The sequence below is a fragment of the Pelophylax lessonae genome (genome assembly GCF_965119305.1).
Source record: "Pelophylax lessonae genome assembly, chromosome: 2".
NCBI classification, from domain to species: Eukaryota; Metazoa; Chordata; class Amphibia; order Anura; family Ranidae; genus Pelophylax; species Pelophylax lessonae.
The window spans coordinates 109,576,258-109,603,126 of NC_138769.1; the positions used below are offsets into that span (position 1 = coordinate 109,576,258).

The window sequence follows — 26,869 nt, forward strand, 5'->3', positions numbered from 1 at the left end:
ATACCACTAAAATTAAGCTTTATTTGTGGGGGGACAAAAGGACATACATTTAGTTTGGGTACAGCATTGCATGACTGTGCAATTACCAGTTATAGCCAAATTGCAAAAAAATGGTCTAGTCATTAAGGGGGTAAAACCTTCCGATCCAGAAGTGGTTATTCAATGTATATATAAAATTCCTTTTTTGCATTTTGGATGTTTTTTTGGGAATCATGACGACCCTGCTATGTGAAGAAAATACATTTTTCTAAATATAGCAAAATCTGCTAGGACAAAAAATTGGACATGTTGTCAAAACCTGAGACTGACTATATAAACTGAGATTCCGGGACTGCTGGTAACTCTGTGTTATCTTGTTACCTATATACATTGCGAGACTGGATGACTACAGTATGTAATCAGCTTGCACATCTGCCATTATTTCAAGGTCTATTCAAATCTAAATGATATATATATGATAAAAATATAGATATACACACGCACACACATTAAATATACATGATAGATAGATAGATAGATAGATAGATAGATAGATAGATAGATAGATAGATAGATAGATAGATAGATAGATAGATAGATAGATAGATAGATAGATAGATAGATAGATAGATAGATAGATAGATAGATAGATAGATAGATAGATAGATAGATAGATAGATAGATAGATAGATAGATAAAGAGAGAGAGAGAGAATTGTTTTATATTACTGTAAACTCTTAACAAGAATGGCTCTTGTGGATGCAGCGTGAGATGGTGTAGACACAAACACATAAGACTGCCATACAGTGTATCCCAAGGAAACAACGAGGAGAGGACCTGCTATGTATGTAGAGAGGAATGCTGTCAGCTGCCTCCTCCCACCCCCATCATCACAGTCCATAGATGCAGTACTAAAAGCTTCTGTTCATTCCCCTACATGCCTCCTCCTCCTCTTCTTCTACATCAGCCTCAGTGTCAGCAGCAGCCGAGCAGGGAGAAATATCTGCTGCCAGTACAGAGCCCAGACAAAGCTGAACATCACACAAATCATTATTTGAACTGCTGCAGCCAATAAGCTCCGCTTTATATACCGATTAGCTCACATTGCAATGCCTAGAAGTTGGGCCAGGGATATCCCTTTCCTCATCTTCTGAGTTCTTCTTAACCTTATGGATTCTACTGCTAATATCAGTTCCTTCCTATCAGAACTGTGATGTAATAGCAACCTACGCAGGAAATACAGCTTCCTTTACAAACGGAGGAATTAGCCAATGTGGGGATCCCGCTTTACGCTATGTTTATAAGGTAACATTTCTGTGGAGAGTCGAAGAAAGAGGAAGGCGATCATCACACGTTGTGTCGTTATCACCGGTGCTGAATAATGAGCCTTGGCTTAACCTGACAATGCTGCCAGACTGGAGCTTGTTCTCTTTCTTGCCCATAGTCTGTAACAATGCTTATCTCCCTCACTTCCAGGGAAAAACAATTCTCCTTGGGATCTAGACACTAGAAGCTGTCGTCTTCTTCTTCCACCAAAGGCTTTTCTTTTTTTTTTTTTTTTTCTTCTCCATCTTCTTCCACCAAAGGCTTTTCATTTTTCTGGGATTGTTTCTGGAATTATTAACCTTAGAATAAATCAGGAGGAATGAACCCGCGGCTGGTCAACCTTTTGACAGCCTTCTTTGCATTAATCTTTGAAAACAGTATCTTCAGGTAGGCAACAACATCTTATACCTGCCCTGGCCCTTATTAAATCAAGGAAAGAGTCATGTGCAAAGTTGAGTAAGCCATAGCAACCAATCAGAAATCATCTTTCATTGTCCTAACTTCTGTATTCTGGCAAAAGATGGAATCCAGTTGGCTGCTGTAGGTTACTGCACATTACTGTTCTTTGCACTGACTTAGTAAATAAGTCTGAGAATATTCAGATAATTTCTTACAATATATTTGACTTGCGTGATTATTTAAAAAATTCTGACTGAATACGATTTTTTAGATTGCTGAGTAATACTCTTAAATCTTGATCATGTATGTACATGACTATCCTCTGTACAATGTTTCTGATAAAATAATCCTAATTGGAAGTTAATAAATATTGTCTGTTTGTTACACATCTGCTGGAATATGTATTGGTGGAGATTATTATTTAGCAAACTGTCTCCTGGATCAACTGTATGGAATCAATATAGGTTTAAAAAGCTAGCAGATGGTGTAAAGGCATAACTTAGCTGTTTAAGTATTGTGCTAAAATGCCACCCGGATGTGTGTATGTATACATATACATGTAGCAATATAAACAACACATTGTAAATTTCAGATGTCACATTTTCTATGGTTTCCCTAACCATATTAGATCAGCTTACTACATGTCCTGATTTTTTGATGCCTGTTAATGCAAAATCAGCACAGACCATCTAATCATTGCAAGCTAGCAAAACTAAACAGGCAAAACATATTTATTAATACATGTTCACACAGCTACCAAAGCCAGAGGACAGTAGAATCATGCAATAATGCAATCTTGCTTTAATTAATCAACAGCTATGTGAAAGTAGAGTCCCACATGGAGCTTAAGTGCTCCTCTGCTCAGAGACAAGCCCAGGAATTCCAAGCCAAATGTATTCAGCCATTCACACCCTTAAAGTTGCCACGAAATGTCTCATCTGTGAATTTTTTTCACTGATTGGTGAGGTGACCTTTTGAATAGCCAGTGACTGGGGGGGAAAAAAGAACAAGTCATTTGGCTGGAATAACAAGGCAACAGCGCAACGGCCATTACATAAATGTATGGCGTGCTAATTGCTGGATGACATTTTTAACAAAATTTCTCTTGATCGCAAATTGCTTGATGGAAATCAGGCATATCATTACAGTTGTGGAATACATATAGACTCTGAATTAGAATAACTTGTCTTTTAACTCTAGTAAATTGTGCTGTAAACATTTAGGTCAACTGTGGTGTAGATGATAGAAATAGCAAGTCCCTACACACTTGGAAAAAAAGTGCATAGTATATAAAAAAAACATACTGTAATTGTAACATTGCAATAATTAAAATTTGTTAGTGATGGGTCTGAACTTAGTACACAGCTGCATATATATATATATATATATATATATATATATATATATATATATGTGTATATATATATATATATATATATATATATATATATATATATGTGTGTGTATATATATATATATATATATATATACACACCAATATATATATATATATATATATACACACAAATATATATATATACACACAAATATATATATACACATATACATACATATACACAAGGACTGCTTGAGGGAAACAAAGCAAATTGCTCTAGGCCTAGCATGACAGAAGACCCACCAATTATGACTGGAGATATAGGATGTGAATATAATAAGTTAATATCTCTGTAACCCAAAAACAATGGATTGTCTGCTCCTTGGAATTAAAGTGATAAACGGTCTGTCGTTCTTTTCTCATAATATCTTTTTTTTTTTCAGCAGGGTCTATTTCAGACATCGGAGTTGATTTAGTTAAGGCAAATGGACTGTTCACTTTACAAATGCAGTTGCACTCTGCAAGGGAATTATCCCCAAAACGTAGTAAATGAGGTGAAGCTATACCGACTTCTTTCTTCCAATCATGTGCAATCAAAATGCTATTTTTTTTTATTTTCTTTGCTCAATTAGGGTATTTTTTGCAAAAGGAAGCTTCACCACATTCAGTAAGTTCCTGGGAATTCCCATTGCAGAATGCAATTTCACTTGCAAAGTGAACAGTGTGTTTGCCTATAGTAAATCAACCCCATAGTCAATAAATGGAAACTCCATTTCTTTTTTTCCGCTTTGTATAGAGTAGGGAAAAGAAGGAGCTCCTAGCATGTTTATTGGTGTCTGTATCTCTGGCAGCGAGATAACCCTCTAGTTCCTGTGCCACTAACACTGTCACTGGACTGGGCAGGAAGTATGCAGAACCTGCCCAATGGAAACACAGACATAAAAAAAAAAAAAAAACTTAACAAATGTCCCACTCTGTTAAACTATATATGAAGCCCAAACTATTTTTTAAGCTTTGCATATAGTGGTGAGGGGTTAGAACCCCATTCCGATTTTAAATGCTATTTCTGCCCCGCTTAGGAGAATCACCATAACTTTGTGCCTTGGAAACTGAAATTGAGGAAAAAAACAACATTTTGCATTTTTACTAGGACAGGAAAAAGAGGAGAAATCTTCCAATGCAGACACTGTGGATATTCTTTAAAAACAGATGTAAATATTCCTGTATGTGTCCCATTGGAGAGATGTCCTGTCTCAGAGACCGAAGAGGGTTCAACCCTTCTGCGATCAAAAACTAAACAATGTGTCTGGAGTTCTACCCTAAAGTATTTTGGAACTTAATGGTAAAGTACAAACTGCACCAACCAAGGGCAGCCAATCAGATTAGTGTTCTGTACTGAGTTGGATTTGGACATCATTTGTAATTGTTTCATATGGGTAATTGTAGTGCGTGCTTCACCATTGCTCTTTGTTTATTTACAACTGCTAAGCATATGCACTGAAACTGACCATATAAGATAGAAATTACTATTGAGTGTCTAATACTGGACCCTGGTGGTTTGTTCAGGATGGCCTACTGTAAAGAACATGGAAAATTACCTTCTCAAAGCATGTCACCCTCTGATTTTTTGGACAAATTAATGGGAAGAACATCAGGATATGATGCAAGAATCAGACCAAATTTTAAAGGTAAGCACAGTTAGCTTAATGTTCAAAAAAGTTAATATTACAGTTGTTAATAATAGTTTGAAGTATACCTTTCATGCCGAAGGCACACATTTTAGAGTACTAAATGAACATTTATGAAGATCCATTAATTTGTCATGAATATTTGGTCAGCCCATGATATATTACATAATGGCTCCACTGTAATCGACAGGTATTCTTAGGGAGCAATTTATTTCTACTAACAGAATTGTGACAAGGATACAATTCAAAGAAGATTACTATATTTCCCCTTGGAAATTATGTGTAGAAGTATTCTACAATGTTTATGCATTCTATCTATCTATCTATCTATCTATCTATCTATCTATCTATCTATCTATCTATCTATCTATCTATCTATCTATCTATCTATCTATCTATCTATCTATCTATCTATCTATCTATCTATCTATCTATCTATCTATCTATCTATCTATCTATCTATCTATCTATCTATCTATCTATCTATCTATCTATCTATCTATCTATCTATCTCTCTATCTCTCTATCTATCTATCTATCTATCTATCTATCTATCTATCTATCTATCTATCTATCTATCTATCTATCTATCTTTTTGTTTAGTCTAGTTATTCGTGATTTTGAGCACCAATTAAGTTATAAGAAATATTCGCATGTGCACAAAAAATAAAAAAAGGCGCTTGAAATGGTATAAATACAAAGTATATATATATATATATATATAAATATATATATATATATATAAATATATATAAATTCACCCATGTCAATCTTATTTCCTAACCTCCTCTAAAGAGCGATTGCATTTTACTTCTGCTGCCACTCTGTTCTGCCCTAGCAGACAGGTAATCAAAGAAATTTCCTCAGGAGCAAAGGTGAAGCAAGGCACAGAGGCAGCAGAAGTCACTGTAGGACGTTTATAATGTTGGAAGCATAGTGGTATTGATTAACCAGGTAATTTAGTCTTTCATACTCAGTTGAGTTCTATTTTTAAGCTCTCACACAAGCCACTTTAATGTTCCTACCTAAGAAGCCTGAATATTGTTTACATAAATGCTGTAGACATTTCCTAGGAGTCAAAGTATGCTTTCTGATTTCCTCTTCATGCATCTGTAAACATTATATATATAAATATATATAATAAAATGCCATGTACTACAAGGCCATTTTTTTATTTATGGTTTATGATTGCTTGCAATATTTCTTTAATTTACTGACAATTTATAAAATGCTCTTGATACCTGACTGCTCTTATTTAAGATCAGGGGAATTATTTAAAAAAAATTATATTTTTATCCTGCACCTATTTAATGGTTAAATAATACTTATTTTACTACTGCAAATGGAAGCACCTTTAATAAACTTCCAGTCCATGTATTACTCAAACTGCACACTACTATTTCCAACCAATAACGAGCTAATCACATTAAACTGCTGTAATCTAATATATGGGTGCTAAAAGGTCTGGCATATGTGTGCTAACTCTTCTAAAGCTTTCAGATCTCTTGGGTAAGAACATTGGATTATGGCCTTGTGCTATGTTATATTATTATGTTAAGGGTTACAGTACATTTTTCAAGACTTAAAAGGGAGTTTAAACAGTAAAGCAAGACATGGGGTAAATTACAAAATCATGTATGCAAAAAAGTGTTACTAAAATGTATGAATACATATGTAAAAGTTTCAATCAATATTACATTTATTGAAGGTGGTACTGAGGATTTCTGTACAGTATTTTTTTCTTGCCTTTCCATTAAACATTTTGGCCAGCTGTCTCTGTTGTATAAGTGTACTTTTGTAGCCAAGTTTTTTTTGTGCAGCTGCCCATACCTGATCAAATGAATATATTTTTAAAGCATATATAGCATAAGAAATGTAGAAAGCAAGCTTCCCTAGCTCCATTTAGCTCAGTCCATCTCATTTGATCTCATTTAGCCAATATTGGGTAAGCCTTTGCAATCATAAAAATCTAAAGGGATACTAAATCATACTTTGGGTGATATAACCCTGTATTTGATTGTCATCAAGTTCAGAAGTCCAACTCTGAAAAAAAAAAATTGTTTTTGTTTTTAATAGAGTTAGACATTTTTTGTCTGTGTCCTCATTGGGCAGATGTTTGGACAATAAATTAAATCTCCCAAGTGGAGGCAAAAATTGCAACAAAACACATTTTTTCAGTAAGATCAGGGAAGGGTTAGCAATCCTGTCAAGTTATTATTGTAAAAGTCTTCCTGCCTCAGTGACCACTGCTTCCAGGAACAAGAAATTAGTTAAAACCATGGACGGTAATAAAAGCTTGGCAGAAGTATTTATTTTTCTTAAGTCTATACAAAGTTAAAAAAAAATGTCTGGACTTGGCCTTTAAAGTAGTATAGATGGATACTGCCTGTGACCTTTATGACAACTTTCACTGGCCTAAATATAGGGAAGCAACATAAGTTAAAAGTACACTTAGCCTTTAAGCCCTTTTAAGCCTAAACAAACTAAACAGGTTGCATACAGTGAGGGGAAAAAAGTATTTGATCCCCTGCTGATTTTGTACGTTTGCCCATTGACAAATAAATTATCAGTCTATAATTTTAATGGTAAGTTTATTTTAACAGGGAAGAGAGACAGAATAACAACAAAATTCCAGAAAAACGCATTTCAAAAAAGTTATAAATTGATTTGCATTTTAATGAGTGAAATAAGCATTTGACCCCCTCGCAAAATAGGACATTTGTTTTAGTTGGCCACCAGGTTTGCACACTTCACAGGAGGGATTTTGTCCCACTCCTTTTTGCAGATCCTCTCCAAGTCATTAAAGAGTTCAAGGCTGATGTTTCATAACTTGAACCTTCAGCTCTCTTCACATCTTTTTGTATGGGATTAAAGTCTGGAGACTGGCTAGGCCACTCTAGGACCTTAACCACTTTACCACCGGAGGATTTTGCTGTCTTCCGTCCAGGCCACTTTTTGCGATTCGGCGCTGTGCGACTTCAACTGACAATTGCGCGGTCGTGCGACGCCGTACCCAAACGAAATTTACGTCCTTTTTTTCCCACAAACAGAGCTTTCTTTTGGTGGTATTTGATCACCTGTGCGATTTTTACTTTTTGCGCTATAAACAAAAAATAGCGTTTATTTTGAAAAAATAACAATATTTTTAACATTTTTTTATATAAAATTCCCCCCAAAAAAGATGTAAAAACCAATTTTTTAAAAAATTTTTGGCCAATTTGTTTTCTGCTACCTATGTTTGGTAAAAAAAATCGCAATAAGCGTATTTTGATTGGTTTGCGCAAAAGTTATTGCGTTTACTAACAAAGGGAAAGATTTCTGTCATTTTTGGTGTTTTTTTTTTTTAACGCGTAATGGCGGCGATCTGCGATTTTTTTTGTGGGACTGCGACATTGCGGCGGACAGATCGGACCCTTGACTGACATTTTTGACACTTTTGGGGGTACCAGTGACATTACTGCAGTAATCAGTGCTATATATATATGCACTGTTACTGTAAAAATGACACTGGCAGGGAAGGGGTTAATTTTATTGGAGAGGGAGGGGTTAATGTATGCATGGTGCTTACTGACGTGTAGGGGGGGAGGTGACTGTGTGAGCCAGGGACAGATCAGATGTCCAGCTATGCTGAACAGTCCGATCTGTCACTCCCTGTCACTATGGAGATCCGTCCGCTTGTGTTTACACAGGCGGGCGGATCTCCACACTAGATCCCCGGCGATCGGGGCAGAGCAGCGGCGATCGCCGCTGCCCCTCCCCTGGCCCGACTCCCGCTGTGAATGAAAACAGCGGGAGCGAGCCTCCGGCGGCGCGCAAGCGCCGCCCAGAAGGGGGGGTGTCTGACGACGTTAATACTACGTCGTCAGACGATAACGAGCCACTCTGCCGCAGTAGTATTACTGTGAGCAGACGTAAAGTGGTTAATGTGCTTTTTCTTGAGCCACTCCTTTTTGCTTTGGTCATGTATTTTGGGTCATTGTCATGCTGAAATACCCATCCACAACCCATTTTCAATGCCCTGGCTGAGGAAAGGAGGTTTATATCCAAAATTTGACAGTACATGGCCCCGTCCATTGTTCCTTTGATGCGGTGAAGTTGTCATGTCCCCTTAGCAGAAAAACACCCCCAAAGCATAATGTTTCCACATGTTTGACAGTGGGGATGGTGTTCTTGGGGTCTTAGGAAGCATTCCTCCTCCTCTAAACACAGCGAGTTGAGTTGATACCAAAGAGCTTGATGCCCCATACACACATGCAGATTATCTGCAGACTTTTGTCTGCAGACTTACCAAAACCATATAATATGAGGTCAAACCTAAACACTTTCAATTTGTATGCAATCCGGCAGGCCCTTGCACTACATAGAAAAGGTAAGTCTGCAGACAAAAGTCTGCAGATAATCTGCACGTGTGTACGGGGCATGATTTTGGTCTCATGTGACTACAACACTTTCACCCAGTTCTCCTCTGAATAATTTAGATGTTCATTAGCAAACTTCAGACAGGCCTTTACATGTGCTTTCTTGAGCAGGGGGACCTTGCGGTTCTTCATGTCGTAGCGTGTTACAAATGGTTTCTTGGTGACTATGGTCCCAGCTGCCTTGAGATCAATGACAAGATTCTCCCCTGTAGTTCTGGGCTGATTCCCCACCATTCTCATGATCATTGAAACTCCACAAGGTGAGATCCTGCATGGAGCCCCAGAACGAGGGAGATTGAAAGTTATTTTGTGCTTCTTCGATTTGCGAGTAATCACGCCAACTGTTGTCACCCTCTCACCAAGCTGCTTAGCGATAGTCTTGTAGCCCATTCCAGCCTTGTGTAGGTCTACAATCTTGTCCCTGACATCCTTGGACAGCTCTTTGGTCTTGGCCATGGTGGAGAGATTGGAATCTGATTGATTGCTTCTGTGTTTTTTTTTACAGGTAACAAGTTGAGATTAAGAGTACTCCCTTTAAGAGAGCGCTCCTAATCTCAATTCGCTACCTGTATAGAAGACACCTGGGAGCCAGAAATCTTCCTAATTGATAGGGATCAAATACTTATTTCACTCATTAAAATGCAAATCAATTTACAACTTTTTGGAAATGTGTTTTTCTGGATATTTTTGTTATTATTCTGCCTCTAACTGGTAAAATAAACCTACCATTAAAATTATAGACTGATCATTTCTTTTTCAGTGGGCAAAGGTACAAAATCAGCAGGGGGTCAAATACTTTTTTCCCTCTCTGCACATAAAATATACAAGCTTACCAATCTATGGGAACTTTTACAAATGTATTCATTAAAAACACAGTAATAAAAATAACAATAAATGGATGCAGAATTTCTAAAAGTCTGTGCAGAAATAGGAAATGTATGAATAATCAAAAAATAATTAGGAGAGTTTTTTTTAACCACAATCAGTTTTGTGGAACATTACCTGGCCTTTAATTTTTGTTTGTAAATGTTTTAATGTTTTTACTTTGACAATTCCCTTTAAAATCATTTTATCACCTTGTTCCAACCTGCTTAATGCTGCATTTCCACATTTAAATGTGTGTCTTTGCATGTATGTCTTTCAGCTATCAATTCATCGTGTGATAGACATTGTTCCAATACATTCCATCCATCCATTACTTCAACTGGAATAACATTGATCATGAATAATGGATTTCTGGTTTCAAAGGAAAAAAAAAAAACCTCTTCTTTGAAGAAGAATCTCTGAGTGTCCCTTAACAATTACCTACGATTGTTAACATACAATACAGTACATGATTCTTGTGAGAGGACATCTGTCACTCTGTAAAATAATGTATCTCCTACCGCTGAGAGAGGAAACCAGAGCTACGGCAGTATTGACTGCACTGAAAGACTGTTACTTGGATACAGATCTAGATTTAACAATTTAAGTAATGCGTTGCTCTTTAGAGAAGACTGGCTATTGTGTTGGGCACTTGACATAAGCATATTTGTTTCCAGATTATCACACATAGAAGATTTACAAGAGATCAAGAGATCTAAGAGTGGTTTTCAAATGGCTTAATGATCAAAGAGTGATGTAGGATGCCAATATTGCTTTTTTGCAAACGTGACTTTCAAGGAAATGTTTCTATTCATTTTATGGTAACTTTCACTTAAAGTGTATCTGACACAGATAAGGAAAGCTTTCATTTTGGGGGTGAATAAATGTTCAGCCTGTCAGTTGGCAATGATATTGATACTTTCTGTTCAGGCTGCATTCTCTTAGCCACCCAACCTTAAAAATGGCTGCTTCTGCTGTGCTTTAGTGACATATACACAAATGTTCTTTTCACAAGGGAAGGTGAGATTTCTGCCTCAGGCAATTCCCATTAGGGAGAGCATAAAACAAGTTTTCACCTTGACTTATGGTTCTTCCCCTGCTTCCTGCTGTGTCAAATTCTAAGTGCTATGATGCTTTCTTAGTGTGCAAAGAATGGGAACAGCCAGAATAGCGATAAGTTTTTTGGATCTTACATTGGAAGATTGTAATCGTTTCTGCCACCATCCCGACAAAATTGTTTGTGGTTTGTGGTGCCTCAAGTCAAATATGGGATTTTATGGGCAGGAGTACAGGAGAATAAGCAAAAGTAGTATAATATACAAAATTTATTGCGATTTAGCAATATATATACAACAATTAAATGGTGACTTTAATGGGTAAAGTCCCATTGTGCAGTGAAGAAGAAGAAATAAAGTGTGTTTTGCATGTGGCAATAAGTGACTTAAAAGTGGGTTATATGTGGTCTTGCTCTGCTGTTCCTCATGTCAGAAGACTGGGATGAGTGCAGAGGAGGTGCCAGATCGGTGATCCGACATGTTTCGGCCTAATTTGGCCTTTATCAAGGATATTTCACCGATTCTACAGATAATCAAAAAGGGAGTATCAAGTTGGGCAATATTGTACTGAAAACATACATAATATAGTTTACACATGTGTGGGTTAACATACAATTGTTTTGTCCACTTCCTAAGACCATGCCTTCCCAGGTTTTGTCCAGGTGCTGCAGGAACAAATATGCTGCATAAGTACATTGAAAGGGTATAAAAAGGTATTTGGAAGGCTTAATATCTAGTAGTATTTACTTTCTGAACCGAATGACCCGATCCAGGATCCAATGTGGTTTGACTGGCAGAATCCACATTGATTGAGATCGTCTATCAATTTAGGGAATATGTAAAAATTATTTTGGTAAGTAATAATTGTTGTTATCTTAAATATAACATAGGTGAAGAAATTCCCAAATTTTTGTTGAGGGGATGCAAGGAGATCCCCTCCATGTTTGACTTACGTTTGAGAAGGAGTTGTCACAAGTAGAGGCAGCATATACGCTCCGGGTCCATCTCCTCCCTCGGTGTGGGAGAGACTGAGGCACCCGGAGTGTTCCCCGGCCTTTTAAAGGCAGCCGCGCATGCGCAATGATGCGCTGCGTGATGCCAAACAGGTGGAGTCCGTAGCATGGCACGAGGTGCGCCCGCGTACTGTCAGGGCGCATCCCTTGTAGCCGTGCGGATGTGCCTGCGAGGCCGCCGACACAGATTTAGAAGCTGAAGTCCCTGTGCGGGATACAGGAGGGTGAAAACACCGACCATTCAGTTTCAAGAGCCCCGATCGGGGCTTTCTGTGCTGGGAGCCACTGGAATTTCTTATGGGGAGGCAAAAGGAAGTGGATGCAGATTATTACATCAGTATAAGAGGAACATGTATCAAAGGGGAAATACACTGTGCAACAGTGTAAACCCTAAGGAAATCAATAAATTATAGTACCAAGATAATAATTTAGAGCATTTTGGATTAAGGTTGCAGCAATATAATACAAGGAAGAAAAATTCCTGTGGGGAGATGTGGGATGGGTCAGGGTGGGAGACACAAAGTCGAATAACATTGGTCCAGACATGCGGTCAAAGGTCATCAAAAAGGTAAAGGGGGGCCAAGGTCATTTGCGGATATTGGTACAAAAAATTATTAATTAGAGTAGTCCTTACAGACCATTGAGTAGAGGATGAAAAATGGGGAGAGAGGGGAGAAAAGGAAATAATAAAAAATTCGGTTGCAGGATCCATGCAATCCGATAGGGTTGGACCATGTGTATGATACCAAGGTGATCTGAAAGTAGTCGAATTCCGAATTGATTGTACCAATTTGGTAATCCGATTGGATTTGTTTCTTGGAGAAGAATTTTTTCAAAGATGTTTGTGCAATCCGATTGGATTAGTTGATGCAATTCGTTGGATGGAGATGAGGATGGGAGAAGGAAACCAGAAGTAGCGAAGGAAAAGCAACAGGAAATCAATCAAATCAAAAAATCGGTTGCAGGGTTTATGCAATCTAATTCTATTGACTCATTGTGTGAAAGTAAGATGATCTGAAGGTTGGTGGAACCCCAGTCGGTTGCATTGTGGTGCAATCCGAATAGTTAATTGGGGGAAAAGATAATTCCAAGTATTTCGTTTATTTGGGATGACAAGACTAATCTGTTTTGCCAGATGAGAAGCCCTGAAGAAATGAGCGGTAGCTTTGTGCTTCATTTAGTCCGGGTGAAGTTGTGGCTTTAAGTTGTACAATCCAGCGCATTTCTAGTTGTAGAAGAATCTTATTCCAGTCACCGCCTCGTAACGGGACATGGATTCTGTCCAGAGCCATGAAGTTGATTTTAGGCATTTTATAGTTATGATGATCCCTTACGTGTCTCCCTAATGGGACATAAAAGTTGCCAACGTGCATAGTCTGTAAATGCTGGTTCACCCGCTTGCCGAACTCTTGTCGGGTCTTCCCGATGTAGAAAGACCCGCATTCACATGTCATCATATAAACAATTCCCTTCGTTTTGCAGTTGCAAAAATGTTTGGGGCGAAATAATTCTCCATTAGGTAAAGTAATATTAGTAGTTGGACGGATAACATGACATTGAGCACAGCTCCCGCACGGGAAGGTGCCCTTGGTTCTGCAAGGGTCTTTTCTAGATCCCTCTTTATACTCGCTATGTACTAATTGTTGTTGTAGGGAGCCTGCCTTCCTGAAGGTGATGGGTGGATGTTTTGGTAAAAGTTTTGCGGTGCTCGGTTCTTCCATGAGAATGGACCAATTTTTTGTAAGGATATTTCGAATCTGCTGATGTTCGTTGGTATATCTTATAATTATTCGGGTATCGGGTTCGGTTTTAGTTGGTTCCTTGTTTTTAAAGAGAAGTGTTTGTCTATTTTTGTAATTGGCACGATTAAATGCCTTGCGTAATGAGGTTTTGGTGTAACCTCTTTGTAGCAATCGGGTAGTCAGTGCGTTAGCTTCCAGTTGGAAATTGGCTGGATCTGTGCAGTTTCTCTTCAATCTGAGGTATTGACTGTAAGGTATAGACTTGATTAGAGGTTGTGGGTGAAAGCTGGAGGCGTGAAGAATGGAGTTGCCTGCTGTCTCCTTTCTGTATAGGGTGGTGGAAATTTTGCCCGTCGGGTCTTTATATATTAAAGTGTCAAGGAAGGATACTTGTTGTCTACTGTAGGTCATTGTAAAGAACATATTGTGTTCATTCTGGTTCATCTTAGTTAGTAGTTCCTGTATCATGTTTTCCGGCCCGTCCCATACTATTAATATGTCATCGATATATCGTTGCCATATAAGGATTTTTTCAGCGTAGATGGAATTCTCCTCTTTAGATAGAAAATCTTGCTCCCATGAGCCCAAATAGATGTTCGCATAAGAGGAGAATTCCATCTACGCTGAAAAAATCCTTATATGGCAACGATATATCGATGACATATTAATAGTATGGGACGGGCCGGAAAACATGATACAGGAACTACTAACTAAGATGAACCAGAATGAACACAATATGTTCTTTACAATGACCTACAGTAGACAACAAGTATCCTTCCTTGACACTTTAATATATAAAGACCCGACGGGCAAAATTTCCACCACCCTATACAGAAAGGAGACAGCAGGCAACTCCATTCTTCACGCCTCCAGCTTTCACCCACAACCTCTAATCAAGTCTATACCTTACAGTCAATACCTCAGATTGAAGAGAAACTGCACAGATCCAGCCAATTTCCAACTGGAAGCTAACGCACTGACTACCCGATTGCTACAAAGAGGTTACACCAAAACCTCATTACGCAAGGCATTTAATCGTGCCAATTACAAAAATAGACAAACACTTCTCTTTAAAAACAAGGAACCAACTAAAACCGAACCCGATACCCGAATAATTATAAGATATACCAACGAACATCAGCAGATTCGAAATATCCTTACAAAAAATTGGTCCATTCTCATGGAAGAACCGAGCACCGCAAAACTTTTACCAAAACATCCACCCATCACCTTCAGGAAGGCAGGCTCCCTACAACAACAATTAGTACATAGCGAGTATAAAGAGGGATCTAGAAAAGACCCTTGCAGAACCAAGGGCACCTTCCCGTGCGGGAGCTGTGCTCAATGTCATGTTATCCGTCCAACTACTAATATTACTTTACCTAATGGAGAATTATTTCGCCCCAAACATTTTTGCAACTGCAAAACGAAGGGAATTGTTTATATGATGACATGTGAATGCGGGTCTTTCTACATCGGGAAGACCCGACAAGAGTTCGGCAAGCGGGTGAACCAGCATTTACAGACTATGCACGTTGGCAACTTTTATGTCCCATTAGGGAGACACGTAAGGGATCATCATAACTATAAAATGCCTAAAATCAACTTCATGGCTCTGGACAGAATCCATGTCCCGTTACGAGGCGGTGACTGGAATAAGATTCTTCTACAACTAGAAATGCGCTGGATTGTACAACTTAAAGCCACAACTTCACCCGGACTAAATGAAGCACAAAGCTACCGCCCATTTCTTCAGGGCTTCTCATCTGGCAAAACAGATTAGTCTTGTCATCCCAAATAAACGAAATACTTGGAATTATCTTTTCCCCCAATTAACTATTCGGATTGCACCACAATGCAACCGACTGGGGTTCCACCAACCTTCAGATCATCTTACTTTCACACAATGAGTCAATAGAATTAGATTGCATAAACCCTGCAACCGATTTTTTGATTTGATTGATTTCCTGTTGCTTTTCCTTCGCTACTTCTGGTTTCCTTCTCCCATCCTCATCTCCATCCAACGAATTGCATCAACTAATCCAATCGGATTGCACAAACATCTTTGAAAAAATTCTTCTCCAAGAAACAAATCCAATCGGATTACCAAATTGGTACAATCAATTCGGAATTCGACTACTTTCAGATCACCTTGGTATCATACACATGGTCCAACCCTATCGGATTGCATGGATCCTGCAACCGAATTTTTTATTATTTCCTTTTCTCCCCTCTCTCCCCATTTTTCATCCTCTACTCAATGGTCTGTAAGGACTACTCTAATTAATAATTTTTTGTACCAATATCCGCAAATTACCTTGGCCCCCCTTTACCTTTTTGATGACCTTTGACCGCATGTCTGGACCAATGTTATTCGACTTTGTGTCTCCCACCCTGACCCATCCCACATCTCCCCACAGGAATTTTTCTTCCTTGTATTATATTGCTGCAACCTTAATCCAAAATGCTCTAAATTATTATCTTGGTACTATAATTTATTGATTTCCTTAGGGTTTACACTGTTGCACAGTGTATTTCCCCTTTGATACATGTTCCTCTTATACTGATGTAATAATCTGCATCCACTTCCTTTTGCCTCCCCATAAGAAATTCCAGTGGCTCCCGGCACAGAAAGCCCCGATCGGGGCTCTTGAAACTGAATGGTTGGTGTTTTCACCCTCCTGTATCCCGCACAGGGACTTCAGCTTCTAAATCTGTGTCGGCGGCCTCGCAGGCACATCCGCACGGCTACAAGGGATGCGCCCTGACAGTACGCGGGCGCACCTCGTGCCATGCTACGGACTCCACCTGTTTGGCATCACGCAGCGCATCATTGCACATGCGCGGCTGCCTTTAAAAGGCCGGGGAACACTCCGGGTGCCTCAGTCTCTCCCACACCGAGGGAGGAGATGGACCCGGAGCGTATATGCTGCCTCTACTTGTGACAACTCCTTCTCAAACGTAAGTCAAACATGGAGGGGATCTCCTTGCATCCCCTCAACAAAAATTTGGGAATTTCTTCACCTATGTTATATTTAAGATAACAACAATTATTACTTACCAAAATAATTTTTACATATTCCCTAAATTGATAGACGATCTCAATCAATGTGGATTCTGCCAGTCAAACCACATTGGATCCTGGATCGGGTCATTCGGTTCAGAAAGTAAATACTACTAGATATTAAGCCTTCCAAATACCTTTTTATACCCTTTCAATGTACTTATGCAGCATATTTGTTCCTGCAGCACCTGGACAAAACCTGGGAAGGCATGGTCTTAGGAAGTGGACAAAACAATTGTATGTTAACCCACACATGTGTAAACTATATTATGTATGTTTTCAGTACAATATTGCCCAACTTGATACTCCCTTTTTGATTATCTGTAGAATCGGTGAAATATCCTTGATAAAGGCCAAATTAGGCCGAAACATGTCGGATCACCGATCTGGCACCTCCTCTGCACTCATCCCAGTCTTCTGACATGAGGAACAGCAGAGCAAGACCACATATAACCCACTTTTAAGTCACTTATTGCCACATGCAAAACACACTTTATTTCTTCTTCTTCACTGCACAATGGGACTTTACCCATTAAAGTCACCATTTAATTGTTGTATATATATTGCTAAATCGCAATAAATTTTGTATATTATACTACTTTTGCTTATTCTCCTGTACTCCTGCCCATAAAATCCCATATTTGACTTGAGGCACCACAAACCACAAACAGCCAGAATAGCATTAATGACACAAATAGCAATCCCGTATCTAGTCTCCCTTATCCATTTGGCTCAGGGTTTTGCATTCACGTTCCAATGTCCATGCTCTTTCAATCGAATGTATAGTATGTTTTCAGTAAAGTTATTGGTTCAATGGACAGTGTACAGAGGAATGTACAGTGATTGGTTTACATTTTATTTATTTTTTAACAATGCCAGAACTAATCATAATTAAAGTGGAATTCCAACTTACATCTGATTAGCTATAAAACTGCCCCCTCCTAACACCTATGCTATTTTTAAGCTGCTCCAGTCCAGTCACATAATCCAGCTCCCCTGTGTCAGCCAGTACAGCTGCAGGGGAGCTGGATTGGAGGGAGGGAGCACTGACAATGGGTGGGCCATTGAAGCCTATGGGTGTTGAGTGTTTTATCCTCTCCTCTGCAGCTGCCGCTGGCTGACATAGGAGGTCATGTGACAGGACTGGATGTAAGTATACACATCTCCGATACACAGGCTAGTTAACATAGGTTTCGGGAGGGGGGCAGTTTAAACCTAGTTTAAACCCAGTTAGGTGTAGGTTGGAATTCCATTTTCAGGATGAAATCCAGGCAAATATATTAAAAACTGGTAAAATGCACATAAGGGAACTATTTTATGCCAAAGGATTGCCAAAGGATTATGCCAAAGGACTGCCAAAGGATTTGCATTTATATTCATCCAGTTCTAAGATTTACACAGCCCTGTCACACAAAAAAGACAGCAAAGTGACACAACATTCTCTGCAACAAATAATTTTAAAATTTCTGATATCACTATGCTCTCAGCCTGTCACTGGGAAGTGAAACAGCAGCAGACGACTGATAAGGTCATCCCTCTGCTCTCTCCTCCTGTCAGTGTGTTTCTTTTCAGCATGCAGGACACCTAATTGGCTCCCATTGCTGCCCCCCCCCATCCCAGTCAGAGTGTTGCTGTAGGGGGGAAGAGGGGCACGCAAGAGACTGATATCAGATCAAGTTCTTATACGTACAATAGTTGCACCAAATATAATCATATATTTACTAGTTTATTCATTAATATGCTGTAGCATTTATTTGTGTTTAATCTTTGCCTGGAGTTCACCTTTAATATTATGTTGTTTTACTAGCAAGAAAATAGAGCTCTAGTATTCTTTTCACATATGCAGATATTTAAGCTTTTAGCTAAAAATTGTCGCAAAATTTAAAGCCATCAAAAATTTGAATCTTCCCTTTTAAGACTTTTTGAGTCAGAAGTTTATATCAGACAAAGGGAGCTGCAAAAAAGGGTGTTCTGCTGAGCTAATTGTTTAGATCATCCATAATGCTCCAGGATTCCTTTATCAAATTTAATTTTGTTTAAAAGCTATAAATTGTACAAAAATAGAGAAAAATAGATATAAAACAACAGTTTACAAATCTTTAAAAGTAACAACTAAAATATAACTGCTATAATACACTGGTTAGGTGACCCACCCATACAGTAGGCTTCTTTAGTGATCCTATGCTCTTAGGAGTACTATCAATAACAAATCACAAAATGCTGCTACTTAAAAAGTAAAGATGTAAAAAAAGAAATATATAAATTGCTGCACAAGGCAGCGATAAATTTCTGTAGCGCAAGGATGGTGGTATCCTCTACCTACCTCCAATGAGACACAGACAAGGGCTAATGTGCTAGAATGTAAATAGCTGCCCAGTAATCAACTGATGATAAAGCAACTAATCATTGAGCACACTTAGCTGTCACTTGTACTATGCAAGCAAAACAAGTGTATGTATATATGAACATCCATTAAAAGTCCATAAAAAGTCCATAAAATATGTAACTGGTAGAAAACGTCATGCTTGTCAGCAGGATAAATAAATTGTGATATTAGAGGGGGTCACCATCACTCTCCACCACCACTGTGTCGGGACAGAAGAAATGGACACTCACCAACTCTCCATGCCTACCCACTTTCATGGACTAGGCTAACCCAACATATCAGCAGTAGGTAATCCTTAATGTTCCTCAGATATGGATCTCCCCCTTTTATGATATATCCTCCACTGGTGGTATTCCCCCCATATATAGAAGAAAGAAGGACCGCCAATAGCGTGATACCGTTTACCATATGGATTTATTAAAATCAAAAAAGTTTTGCACTCACTTGTAAAAGCAAAGATAAAAGCATGAAATGTCACACAGAGGCACAGCAATCGCCGATGGTATTGTGTTAGCTCCACGCTGAACCCTGAACAAACCGAGACTGTCTCCTCACTGTGTATAGTTGCAATGTGGACGCCGTATAGCCACACCCCAGGGGCGTCCACATTGCAACTATACACAGTGAGGAGACAGTCACGGTGTGTTCAGCGTACAGCGTGGAGCTAACACGATACTATCGGCGATCCAGCAAATTTACACTGTTATACAAGCTGTACACTCACTACTTTACAATTAGCAAAGTGTAATTTCTTCAGTTTTGTCACATATTATATATAATACAATATTGACAAAAATGTGAGGGGTGAGAGGTGAGGGGTCCCTTTTGTGAGATACTGCATATATACAGTGGGGAAAATAATTATTTGATCCCCTGCAGAGTTCGTAAGTTTTCCCACTTACAAAGAAATGAAGGGTCTATAATTTCTATCATATATGTATTTTAAATGATAGAGACAGAATATCAACCAAAAATCCAGAAAAAACACATAAAACAAATGTTATAAATTAAGCTGCCATTCAGGGAGTAAAATATGTATTTGATCTCCAAGCAAAACATGACTTAGTAGTTGGTGGAGAAACCCTTTTTTGGCAAGCACAGAGAAAGGATATTTCTTGTAGTTGGTGACCAGATTTGCACACATCTCAGGAGGGATTTTGGTCTACTCTTCTTTACAGATCTTCTCTAAATCCCTAAGGTTTCTTGGGTGTCGCTTGATAACTCAAAGTTTCATCTTCCTTTCATAAATGTTCTATAGAATTGAGGTCTGGAGATTGACTAGGCCACTCTGTGACCTAATGTGGTTTTTCTTGAGTCATTCATTTGTTGCCTTGGTGACATGTTTTGGGTCATTGTCATGCTGGAAGACCCATCTATAACCCATCTTCAGTGTTCTGGCTGAGGGAAGAAGGTTCTCATCCAAGATTTTACATTACATGTCCCTGTCCATTGGCCCCTTAATGCGGAAATGTCGGCCTGTACCTTTAGCAGAGAAACAACCCCAAAGCATCGTGTTTCCACCTCCATGCTTGACTGTAGGGATGGTGTTCTTGGGGTCATAGTCAGCATTTTTATTCCTCTAAACACGGCGAGTCCAAATAATGCCACAGAGCTCAATTTTGGTCTCATCTGACCACAGTACTTTCTCCCAATCCCTCTCTGAATCATTTACAGTATATGTTCATTGGCATGACTGTACATGTGTATTTTTGAGGAAGGGGACTCGCTGTGTTTGGAGGAAGAAAAATGCTGACTATGACCCTAAAAACACAATCCCTACAGCCAAGCACAGTTTGCTTTGGGGCTGTTTCTCTGCTAAAGCTACAGACTGACTTTGCCACATTGAGGGGCCAATGGATGGAGCCATGTATTGTAAAATCTTGGATGAGAACCTTCTTCCCTCAGCCAGAACACTGAGGATGGGTCATGGATGGATCTTTCAGCATGACAAGGACCAATAACAGACTGTCAAGGCAACAAAGGAGTGGCTCAAGAAGAAGCACACTAAGGTCATGGAATGGCCTAGCCAGTCTCCAGACCTCATTCCTATGGAAAATGTATGGAGGGAGCTGAAAAGTCGAGTTGCCAAGCAACAGCCAAGAAACCCTTGGGATTTAGAGAGGATTTGTAAAAAAGAGAGAACCGAAAACCCTCCTGAGATGTGTGTAAACCTGGTAACCAACTACAAGAAACATCTTTCCTCTGTGCTTGCCAACAAGGGTTTCTCCAGCAAATATTAAGTCATGTTTTGCTTAGAGGTCAAATACTTATATAGTGGATCTGAGAAGTCTAAACACTCTGCAAAAATGCCAGGTTTTTGAGATGTAATAAAATCTGACCAGAATAAATCACTTCTGGTTTTGTTCCACCTTTGACGAAAATAATTATTGCTAAATTATAAGATTGCGCTCAACTAAACCACTAATGTGAATAGTATAGTGCAAAAATGCAAAACAAGGTGCAAAAATTGCAAAAAGGTGCAAAGTGATGGCAAATCAATAAACCAAATATTAAAGTGAATTATAACATTCCAAAGTGTCCATAACAAAGTCCATTAAATGAAGTCCATTCAATATGACGACGGATATCCAAATAATAGAAGACACTGGAAATATGCAGTGGGTAGCAATATACACCTCCACCAGATCACCCAGAGTGTGCACGTGCTTACCAGAAGCTATGGACCCCTTATTATAGGGGGTCAGTAGAGCAGATATGATCAAGGACACCAGGCATCAAGGAAAGGCACCACCTCCACGTTTTCACAAATGATTCCACTTAAGCAACCTGGAAATGGGGCTCCCATACAGCATACCAGGAAAAAGAAAAAATGGTCTCGATAGTGAAGTACATTTAAATAAGTATATTTATTAAGAGATGGATGCACTTACATTGTGTAGATAAAAGCAGGGCATAAAGGATAAAACACAATGGTCTCCAGTTCACGGACGCCTTCCACGTTCCTTGAGCGGGTCAGCGGGAGCCGGAAGTAAATTGGCGCAGTCACAGGTCCTTACGTCCCAACGCGTTTCAACATGACACGTTTGGTTTATTGATTTGCCTTCACTTTGCACCTTGTTTTGCATGTCCTTACGTCCCGACACGTTTCGACGCGACGCGTTTGGTTTATTGATTTGCCATCACTTTGCACCTTGTTTTGCATTTTTGCCCTATACTATTCACATTAGTGGTTTAGTTGAGCGCAATCTTATAATTTAGCAATAATTATTTTCGTCAATATTTTCACTTTATGTGTTGATTGCTGCTTCTAATTTTGGATCACTCCACACTAATTTTTATCAATTTTTATTGATTAATATTTATTTAATACTACCATTTTTTTTCTTACACACATTTGATTTTTCATATTTTATTATTTTGCACAGGTTTTGGTTCATTACCATATAATTTTGTTCCACCTTTACTGTGACCTATATTTTGTACAAGTCAAATAAAAACAAATTGAAATCTTTAAGGGGGAAAACATAAAAATAAAAAACTTACAGTAACATAGTTGCATAAATATGCACACCCTTAAGCTAATACTTTGTTGACGCACCTATTGATTTTATAACAGCCATCAACATGACACATCTTGCCTTGGGAATCTTTGCCTAGCCTCCTTGCAAAAAGGCCCCAAATGTGTAAGATTGTGGGGGCATCTCCCGTGCCCTCTATAGGTATTTCCACAGATTTTCAGTGCGATTCAGGTCTGGGCTCTGGCTGGGTCAATCTAAAACTTGGATCTTCTTCTGGTGAAGCCATATGTTTGATGATTTGGATGTATGCTTTGGGTCATTGTCATGTTAAGACCTGAAGGTTTTGTACCAAAATTGATTGATATTTGGAACTATTTGGAACTGTTCGAAAACACCTCCACCTAAAGCCCCAGTTGCAGCTGATGAGAAACAACCCCAAAGCATAACGCTGCCATGCTCTGATCATTGGTCACATCAAAATGCAAAAAAATTCTGAAGTGATTTTTCTTGGTCTGATGTTTTTTTTCTAAAAGACCTAGCGTTTTTACAGTGTAGATCTTTTATATTCAACGCATACAATATATATATATATATATATATATATATATATATATATATATATATATATATATATATTATATAATTTATATTTAGACATACAAAACATACTCTAAACAGAAGAGGCAGGCATATAGTGCCTGAGAAAGTACCCTTCTGCCGCTTAACTCAAAGTGTCTGGCAACATTATAACTTCTACCTGTTGGATAAATAAATCAATTTCAGCAGTGCAAACATGAGGAAAAAAGGAGATGCAAACCACCATTAATCTCCCAAGATGCATCTGCAAATTCAGAGGGCTGCCTAGGCTTCTAGTGGCCAGAAATAAATGGTGATTTTCTGTTAGAATTATAAAAAATGTAGTGTTTCTTTTAAATCCATTACCTTTTTTAATGCATTTTAGGACATCCATGTATATTCCATTAGATTGTAGATCTGCTTTAAAGGATACGTTTAGATTTTATCAAAAAATAATAAATGCACATTTTTTGCAACCTGTAAAGCATTGTACCAGTGATCAGCAGATTGCTGGTGCTTTGCAGGACTCTTGCAGACCTGTCAGGGTATCTGTTTGGGTGAACCTCGTAGGGGCAAGCAGATACTCATTGACAGGAAGAATAAATGAACTACAGGCAGTCCCCGGGTTACGAACAAGATAGGGACTACACATTTGTTCTTCAGTCGAATTTGTTTGTAAGTCAGATCAGGTATATTTTTTAAGTGTAGCTCCAGTCAAAAGAATAATGTTTAAGTTTTTTGGATAGTACCCCTGTTCAAAAGATATGACCTCTTTCTGTCCCTATGACAACTGGATTTTGAAAATCTGGGGTTGTTGTGGAAACAAGGATTGGTGATAAAGCTTCAGTGGAGACACCTTTTTCCCATGATAACTCTTACAGGAGTGAATTTCCCTTCCTAGGGGTAGATTTCCTCTCACTTCCTGTTGTCTCCCTCCGTTTGTAAGTAGGAGTCGTTTGTAAGTCAGATGTTTGTAACCCAGGGAACGCCTGTACCATGGCGCTTAACATCGCCATGGTAATTCATTGAGAATTACAAGCCGACAGCTGCATAGGATGACGGGACTTGTAGTTGCCAATCCTAGACTACTGCAATTGAATAACGTGGCTGGCCAGGCAGAGTTTTGCACGGCCAGAGTAGATTCAAAGAGTGACAGCGGGTGCCCCTAAAAGATGACCGCCCGCTGAAGGGGGGTAGGGGTTAGAATGGCTGCAGCTGCTGGAACATGTTACATGTTTCACCCTAAATACGGGTAGAACATATAACATGTTCTAATAGGTAAACTTATCCTTTAAAACAGAACTCCAGACAGAAAGCTTATTCCATTGCTGAAGTGTACATGCTGTACGGGAGTTGTTTTACCTGCCAAAGATTTGTATTTATGACAAGTGGCCATCCATTTAGGATTATTGGGATTTTCAGTCCTGCAAGACAGAACAGCCAGGTTGATGACCTGATTTGTCAATACTAAATTTATACAATACAGCCTGGTCACCTTCATGCCCCTGACTGTGATTAGACAGTGATACACAACTGCTATCATTATTGTTGTACTTATGTCTGCTTGCAGTTTAGATTTAAGAAACTATGCAGTTTTCCCAGACAATTTATGGTATCTTGCCTAACAAGCATTTCCATGCTGGCAACTGAATAAACATTAATTATTACGATTATAGTTTATGCTGTTTACATCAAGATTAGATAATATAGGCACAGTCCTACAATTAATTAGAAGTGTTTGCTTGGTTTCTATTTTAGGAAAAGGTCATTCTCTCTGGCAGGTAAGGAGCTCAAGGCATTTCAGTGAAGTAGTTGTGATGCCTGCACTGTGATATTATGATTTTCTGCCTGTAATGATCTCAATTAGATGGAAAATGTTTGCAGTTTTCAAATAAGTGCTTTTTATCAGGACAGTATTATGAGAAGTGTTACAGGTGTGGAAAAAATGCTAGCATTTATACGTTGCTTGAATTGTAGTCTTTGTAGGAGAAGCTTTGAATTATTTTATATAAGTGGATTTTTTAAAACAAATCTTTTGTGGGTTAATGAAGGCAGTTTTTGCTTCAGATATTTTAATAATTGAGGGGTACAGTATAGATTACAGCAGTCAGTAAACTTATTATCAAGAGAATCTGCTGAATTGACTGCATGCGTATGGTATGTAATATCATCTATTTAGCAGTAGTCTGCATACAATATATAATTTACAAAGATTATTGCATGGGTTTTTGCCCCCAAAAATACGCCTTCCTTCTAGAAGAAGCTTTGAACACCGAATGACACTCTATTGTATCTGTTACTCAAAATTATATTTTAAAAAATTGTTCACTAATTTACATTCATTTGTTGACTACTTTTTATTTATTTTTATAATAGCTTCTGATTCCAAGAAAATACCTGGTAATCCTGCCAGCTGCCCTGGTTGGGCATGACAAAGTAACCTCTCTACAGCTTTCCCATTTAGTGTTTTCATGCCTGTAAAGCACATTATGTGCAATGCAAGCTTTGTCTATACACAGCATGCTTACTGTTTTCTATGCAGCTTCACGGAAACATGATGAAGATTTGTCCTTATGAAATTATTGACCATGGCTCCAGGTGGGAGCCTTGCTGTCAATTATTGTCACTGCAGTCCTGCAAAGCAAATTGTTATAGACTCCATTCCCCACCCTCCTTCCTCAGAGGGCATATAGTGGTCTTGTAACTACTAATAAAGCTTTGAAAAAAAATGTTTTGCTTTTTGGGATGAATCTTATTATAGACACATTAGTGTAAATTGACAGAGCCACATAACTTATTAACCACTTGCCGACCGCCGCACGACTATCTACGTCGGCGGTCAGCCCCTCACAGGCAAAGCGACGTAGGTCTACGTCGCTAGCCTGTGAGGGTCTAGGGAGCGAGCGCGCGCCACCGGAGACGTGCTCCCGCTCCCGCATGGTCACGGACCCCCCCGCCCGTGTGACCGGCGGACCCGATGTCCGCCGGTCACTCTGCGATCGTCGGGGGAGAGGGAGAAAGTCAGACGGCTTGTGTAAACAAGCTGCCTGTCATTCTCCCCTGTGTATGAAGGATGATCATACGGTTCTACTATGTAGAACCGTTGATCACTGTTCATACATCTGAAGCCACAGCTAATCACAGTAGAAAGCATGCCCCTAGGGACACACATAGCCCCTCCCTTTAAAAAAAAAGTTAACCCCTTCACTGCCAGTGTATTTTTACAGTAACAGTGCATATGTATAGCACTGATTACTGTAGAAATGTCACTGGTAACCCCAAAAGTGTCAAAAATGTCAATCAAGGGTCCAATCTGCCTGCCGCAATGTCGCAGTACTGCAAAAAAAATCGCAGATCGCCGCCATTACGCGTTAAAAAAAAAACCACAAAAATGACAAAAATCTTTCCCTTTGTTAGTAAACGCGATAACTTTTGCGCAAACCAATCAAAATACGCTTTTTGCGATTTTTTTACCAAACATAGGTAGCATAAAACAAATTGGCCGAAAATGTTAAAAAATTTTGATTTTTACATTTTTTTGGGG

At 38.8% G+C, this 26,869-nt stretch overlaps 1 protein-coding gene across 2 annotated transcripts in view; it reads left to right on the forward strand.

The window, feature by feature from the left end:
* Positions 1 to 890: 890 nt before the first annotated feature.
* Positions 891 to 26,869, forward strand: part of GLRA2 (glycine receptor alpha 2) — a 305,784-nt gene continuing 279,805 nt past the window's right edge. The window contains exons 1-2 of one of the 2 annotated variants that reach the window (XM_082245588.1): positions 891 to 1,692; positions 4,607 to 4,728. In XM_082245588.1, coding sequence (XP_082101714.1) covers positions 1,625 to 1,692; positions 4,607 to 4,728 — 190 coding nt within the window. In that variant the 5' untranslated portion in view covers positions 891 to 1,624. The remainder of the gene's footprint in view (positions 1,693 to 4,606; positions 4,729 to 26,869) is intronic. The other variant, XM_082245587.1, reaches the window with a different exon arrangement.